The following is a 6,988-nucleotide window of genomic DNA, read 5'->3' as shown; positions in this document are numbered from 1 at the left end:
GGGTTTGAACATCATTGTCTTAGATGTCCAGCTTGATTGGCAACAGCTCCATTTCTCATAGTAATTAAAAGACTGAATCAGGAAAAGCACTTGTTAAAGAGGTATTGCATTCATCACTATTTTTGTTCTGAATATCTTGCTTTAAAATATGCTGTAATGTATACATCCTGCTTTCTCTGCTCACCACTGGAAATGTTTGACTCAGGGGCTGGAATACACTTTACAGTGTTGTGTGTTTAAAATGCTGCTTTCCCTTTGAATGTGAGTCTGCTAAATAAATGAAATTAATGTATTTTAACAAATAATAAATAAGACCAGGCTGATACAGGAAAGGCATTTTTATTTTTAAATATATATTTATTTAAAACATCATTATGATGTCTCTGCTCTGAGCTTCTCTTGTGTTTTCTGTGCCGTGTCCCTTGATGTGTGTACTCTGTGATGGCTGCAGGCTTAGCTGTCTGCTAAGAAATAAATTATGATGAGAACATAGGAGTCAATCAAAGCACAGTGATCCAACAGGAAGTTGTCACGGTCATCTCTGGGTGCTCTTCCTCCTGCACATGAAGTCCAGAGCCCCTCAGAGCGCGACGGTGGAGTACAGCACAGTGTCCTCTGAGGGCGGCCGGGGAAAGAAGCTGATGTTGGCGTAGGTGCTGCTGTCTCTCTGGGGCTGTGTGCTGCTCACTGCCGTCACTGTCGCGTAGGTCACCTCTGTACCAGTCGAGGGCTATAAGACAAGAGTGATTACATGTAAAGGATTTTAGTGTGTTTATTGAGTCGTAATGCACAGTGTTCCTCACATGCTGGCTTTCTTTTTGCTAAACATGCATTACTCAATTTCCTCACCTCATTGTAGTTAGTAATCATGTAGCCACTAATTCACTGTAATAAGAAACTGTTTATATGCAATTCTATTAATCTCAAATCTCTCAAGTGTATGTATGGATGTAAGTGTCCACAGGTCTCTTTCCTTTAGTATGAACTGAACAAATATGTTCTGTATTTGAGTTTCCCCTAAAGATTAAATAATAATAAAAACCTTACTGTTAAACTCTTGCTTGCAGCCGCTTCTCTTTTATCTGCAATGGGAAATCATTAGACTGGCCTGGAAGTGACTGGGTATTTTAAAAATAAACACGTTCATTAATCAGCTATCCACCAGGGGGCTCCACTGTGCTCTCAGCTGTTCCACACACAGACCAGTGAGATCGCTGTCAGAGACATTCCTCTGCGTCCTAAAAATGTACTTTCATGAGAAAACAAACTGGTATTTCAAAGCATTTTGTATCCACACAGGTCATAGATTTTGTGAAGTGGATGTGCCATGACTACGACTCCCAAACACTGAAACATAGGGACTGAAATTACTGACAAAATACGTCCTAGGCATGAGCTGCTGAATGAGGGAAATCGATAAGGATGTTTATCCAAGTGCATAATCCCATGAAATATATATTTTAAAATATTTTTTTAATCATATTTTCCTACAAATGTTCAGATAAAACACAACTGATTTAACCGTTTTGTACATTGTAGTTTCACACACAGTTATATATTGAAGTAAATAAGTGGAAACCTCTTGGGGCAAACCCCTGCTGAATGAGAAACGAAGAATAACATTAAAATATATGCACCATGGCGTGGCAGACAGCTAACTGACAGTTTGATCAAAATACTGTAACTATGCAGGGGCAGTACTGTCTTTAAGAAACCACTAAACTAGCAGCCTATTGTGTCACTTTTCAAACCGGCTTCCATTTTGTTTAATATTGGCTGATGTTTTCTCAGTGTGATGCTGCTTCAGTTTGTAAAGTGCTTAAGCAGCATCAAATTGGTTATCAAGTATTTGACATGCTTCTTCGATAAGAAACCAAGACCTATAGATATTAGTTACCATATATTATATTGTAATGGTTATTAACTGTAATTTAGCCTACATATGGAAGTTTAAGTCACACCAAATGATAATCTGGTGTATAATAAATCCATAGTCATATTTGTTTTTCACCACATAATTGAATTACCAATAATTAAATGGTTATAAAAGCATTAAATTGTACATATTAAAGTATATGATCACAAAGCAGTGATAATTATCAACACGTGCATAAACGTCACATCGATTTTCCCTTCATTCACCAGCTCATGCTTGTGACGTATTCTTGACAGTAATTTCAGTCTTTGCAGGTCGCAGTCGTCGCAATTCAACAAAATCTCTGACATGTGTGGATACCAGTTGTTTTGAAAATGGTTTTATAAGTTTGTGTTGTTGTGTGAGTATTAGGATATGTTTGAAAGGACATTTTTGGTGATTCGTCAATAATTTCTGTCTTACAAAGCCTCTGAGATGTAGTGAATTGATTAACTTTAATGTCTTTACAGGTCGTGTACATCCCAGGAGCTCCAGCCATGACAGCCAGGGAGACTGAGCACAGGCTGATGGGAAAAATAACAAAACATGTGTCACTCACTGTGCATCTTCCTAGTGATGATGAGGGTCAGGACACACGGGGACAGCAGGACTCCAAAGCTCACTCCGAGCACCACGGGGACGGTGTGGGGGCTTGGGAACAATTACAACAACCTCTCAGAGAATCACACATGTATTCTCTCTAAATAGTTTTTCCTGTATATGTTGTTGTTCTTATTATGATTAAGTCTTTCAGTAGATGCCGTTCAAGGTGACTTGCACAGTTGTAAAAATACATAACATGCCAATAATTACGAATACACAACATTACAAGTGCTTATAATCATTATAAAATGTCATCCACAATAAAGGTATAATAAGACTGGACATGTACTCAGACTACAAAACTAATGTGTCTGTGGGGAGAGGGAGAGAGAGAGTGTCTTTGTCACTGCTTCTTAATAAAGAAATACATGTAAGTGTCCATTCAATAGTATATAAAATGGAAATTTGTTTTTAATACAGAGAAAGACAGATGAGTTTAATAAATCTCCACTTCTGAATATGTATGAGGAATTTAGCCTGTAGCTGCCCTATTTTTGACTCTCTTGTTTATATCCAGGACTCACACTGCGCTGTCTTGGATTGTGCTGCTTGTGACTGACAGGAGAGAGCAGGAAGGGGCTGAACCACCAGGTGTTACCTTGGCTCCTCGGTTCTGGAGGTGGGAGCAGGTGTGGGTCCAGCTCTGGTCACTGTGGGGTCCTCTCTGGCTGTGGTTGTGTCCAGAGCTTCAGTGGATCCAGGTTGTGTTGCTGTTTTTGTAGTTGGCGTAAATTCTGTTGATCTACCTGAAAGCACATTGTTTAAAATTAAAATGCAGATTTCTCAATATTTCTGTCTTCCTGTCCTCATGTCCATTAGACTGCAGATTCTCTGGCTGTTTTCCTGTCTGCAAAAGTCTAATTTCACAATAAAACCGATATTGACAGTTGGATGAAATGGGATTTCTGTTCAATATCTTGATTACCAAATGTTCAATATCTCATGAGCTGTGATGCCTATTTGTGTAAGTAATGTGCAGCACTGTGGAGTAGGTTGTGGGTTCTATTCCTGGGTGGGGCGGTGCTGTTGTACCCTTGAGCAGGTACTTCACTTAGATTGCTCCAGTAAAATACCCAGCTGTATAAATGGGTACAAATGTAAGTCACCCTGGATAAGAGCATCTGCTAAATGACAAATGACAAATGCTGACTTTGACACACACTGTGCTGGTCCGGGTCATGTGTTCTGGTGCTGCTCTGCCCGTGTGCTGTGTCGCCAGGGCCCAGGTGTGCATGTTGTAAGAGTCTGTCTTGAGTTGTGTCGCCAGTGAAGTGAGGAACTTCAGCATGTCAACTGACAGGTCACATGTGATCCTCTGACATGTGCATTTAAGACACGGGCAAACACGAGGCTCAATCAGCTCTCACTCATGTCAGCCTATAGCACATCTCCAGTCCCAGGTTAGTGTGCATTGCAGTATTGTATAATGTGAAGGCAGAGGGTGGGGTGTGTTTACCTGAGTTGACAGACAGGTACACAGGGACCAGTTTATCAATGAAGGTTCTCCTTATTCCACACCAGTACCAGCCTTCGTCCTCAGCTCTGAGGTCCCTGACAGTGATGGTGAACTCTCTGCGGGTCCGATCATCTCTGATTGAAGTCCTGTCTCGAGTCTGTGGGGAATCGGTGGTCCCAACAATGCTGCAGTCTATTTGCCTGTTTCCTTTACACCAGTACTTTGTGTGAGTCTCATAGTCTTCAGAGTAGAGAGTGGATTGTCATCTCAGCAGATAGCTGTCCAGTGACTTTCTCAGGACCCTGAAGATCTAGTGTTGTGGCACCTGTAAAAGCACAGTGATGCTGATTTTATAAGAAACAAAGCAAAATATATGTATATCTTTTTTAATCCACTGTATGTTTTGAATACATGTCACCCTCCAGCAGTTCCTCCTTAGCTGTTCCAGTTCAATTAGGCTTCTGCTTTTACTGTATAAGTGGAATATTTATTTTATTATTTAAGATTAAAGCTGATGAGGAATACTTTGCAGACTTAAATGGCAGGATATGTCTTTTTATTGAAGGATCTTCATGGATAAAGCCCTGTACCTGAGACAAATCTCCATCATTTGTCATCATAGACTAGAGCCCTGAGATCTACTACAGCCATGGCTACAGATTCGGTTTACCTCTGTTGATGTTAACGTACACAGCAGCACCATCATCACTTGTCAGTATTCCTGGTCTTGATATCCCACACCAGTACTGGCCCTCATCCTCCGGTCTCAGATCCCTCATAGTGACCAAGAGCGTTCCCCTTGACTGATCTTCACTGAGGGAAACCCTGCTCTCTGTCACAGAGCCACCAGTCTTCGCCAGTGTTGTACAATTAGTTAGATATGATCCTCTACACCAGTACTTCACATGCTGTCTATAGCCATCATCAAATTCACACAGTACAGTCACTGTGCTGTGGACCACACCGCTCACCTGCTCTGGACCCCATATTGACCCAGAATGGGCACCTGAAGAGGCAAAGCACTCAGATCACCATCCTAACCAGGCTGTTTGTGTTCAAATTATATTTTCATCATGTTTCAAACAGTTTCAGACTTTGGGAATTGAAAGTATGAGTTAAGAAAAAGCTTTCAACTTCTTAACTCACAAATAAAGTAAACGTAACATGAGCATTTGCTTCATTATCAGCTGTACTAAAAAAAATGTTAATTAAATTTATATCAATTAACTTTGAGATGCAGCTGGATCTCCAGCCGGTACGAGAGCAGAAACAACTCAACAGCTCAACTCCCCTTGTCTGGAGACTGAAATCCTGAGGTCACCACCAAGCCTCGCTGTTGTCCTGTCCTCTGATGCACAGTGTCCTGTGACGTGTGAAAGCCCATATTGAGAGTCCAGCACAGGGAGACGCTGTCTTTACCTGACAGGATCACCATGATGATCAGGAGCTGCATCGCCAGTGGAGAGGAGAGATCTGCGGAGGCCGTTGTGTCTGTTCTCCTTCTCAGAGGAAGACAAAGTGATGCTGCTGCTTCTCTTTCTTCCAGTTCTTGTTTTTAATTTCTTCCTGTTGTGCAGTGCAGTGAGCTCTCTGCTGCTGGAGCCTGGACCCCATCCTGTGTTGTGCAATTGTATAGTAAGAGCTGGCTTTCCCAAATGAAGTAACTCTTGTGAAACGTTCGACCAGTACAGCTCGATTCACTAGAGCAGATCAGACACAAACACAAGGTCAAAAGATTCAAACAACTCTATTGTAAAACAGAGGTACACAGACTTTTATAATAAATAATAAAATAGGAAGATAAATAATTTGTATGATATATGCGATTAAGGGATATAAGGGATAATAACAGTGACAATATCCTACTGAAAAGGAAGGTGACTCTTAATGCTCAATATTGTTACTCCAGCCAAAATGTCATATGTTAGTATGGGTTAATTATTTAATCTCGTTTGATCAGGCTCAAACACCAGTTCACAGAGATGCTCTCGATGCCGCCCATAGGGGGCCAATAGGGACCTTTCAATTTATGATTGGGCACAACTGTGATAATATAGGCATGATATCAATTGGCTGTATTATTAGTTAATCTTGAATTTGGTCTCAAAATCGCTAATAGCAGAATATTGAAGATCTCTCTCTATACATACACAAACATGTGTATATTTATCTATATATACCAGATAATCACTCGTACATGTATAACAAGCATTCAAATGTCTCTGGGCATGATGACTGTTCTGCTGATTTAGTGAGGACAAACGGTCTTCAGCGCAGAGTGAGTAGCTACTGACCTTCTGTCTAGAATTATTCCAATTAAGTTTGATGGTCAACAATCTTCAAACTAGGTGCTAATCCGGTGATCAGACAAGAAGGCTAGTTTGAGGAACGCGTTACACAAAGTTCGATGACTTTGTGAAGAATTCACAGCTGAGTCTGGGCTGCTGGCTGGGTTCAGGGTGCGTTCAGAGATTCAAACTGCACGAAAACAAAGACTTTGCTTTGAAATCTTTAAGGGAGCTGAGTATTTGGTGGAGTCGCAGCTTTCTGTGTGTTTAGAGAGCCTGTATACAGCATGCAGAGCATAGCATTTATTAGTGGTCTGGGCCCTCATGGTACGTTCTTCATTGGTGGGTCACACATTGAATAGATATATCGCCTGGTAAGACTTTCTAATAAGGTGCTGTGATTCCTCAATAATTAATATATGAATACCAGAGGATTTAAACATCAATACCTCATGCACATCATCTGAGTTCTGCTGTTGAGCACAGGAACCCTAAACAATAACCCCTTCCCTAACCCTAAAACCTAACCCTAACCCTGTTATACATGTGAGTAACATAAGAACTCAGATTAAGTGCATGACATATTCATGTGTTTATCCTGTGGTATTCATGTACTAATTCATGGGAAATCACAGCACCTTATTAGAAAGTGTGACCCATCGCCTGCTGATTGGCAGCTCATCAGGTAGCTGTCATCTGAGTTGGGGGAAACACATTAGTAATGCC

At 40.9% G+C, this 6,988-nt stretch overlaps 1 protein-coding gene across 1 annotated transcript; it reads right to left on the bottom strand.

Moving 5' to 3' along the window:
• Positions 1-323: 323 nt before the first annotated feature.
• LOC136750489 (CMRF35-like molecule 5) lies at positions 324-4,236 on the bottom strand (the record flags this gene model as incomplete). Its single annotated transcript, XM_066705647.1, has 4 exons — positions 324-730; positions 2,475-2,566; positions 3,117-3,264; positions 3,975-4,236. Coding segments are annotated over 4 exons (732 nt in total), but the record flags the coding sequence as incomplete, so codon positions are not given.
• Between the last annotated feature and the right edge of the window lie 2,752 nt (positions 4,237-6,988).

This window comes from Amia ocellicauda, chromosome 5 (genome assembly GCF_036373705.1).
Source record: "Amia ocellicauda isolate fAmiCal2 chromosome 5, fAmiCal2.hap1, whole genome shotgun sequence".
In the NCBI taxonomy this organism is placed as follows: Eukaryota; Metazoa; Chordata; class Actinopteri; order Amiiformes; family Amiidae; genus Amia; species Amia ocellicauda.
This window is presented reverse-complemented; position numbering and strand designations above follow the sequence as displayed.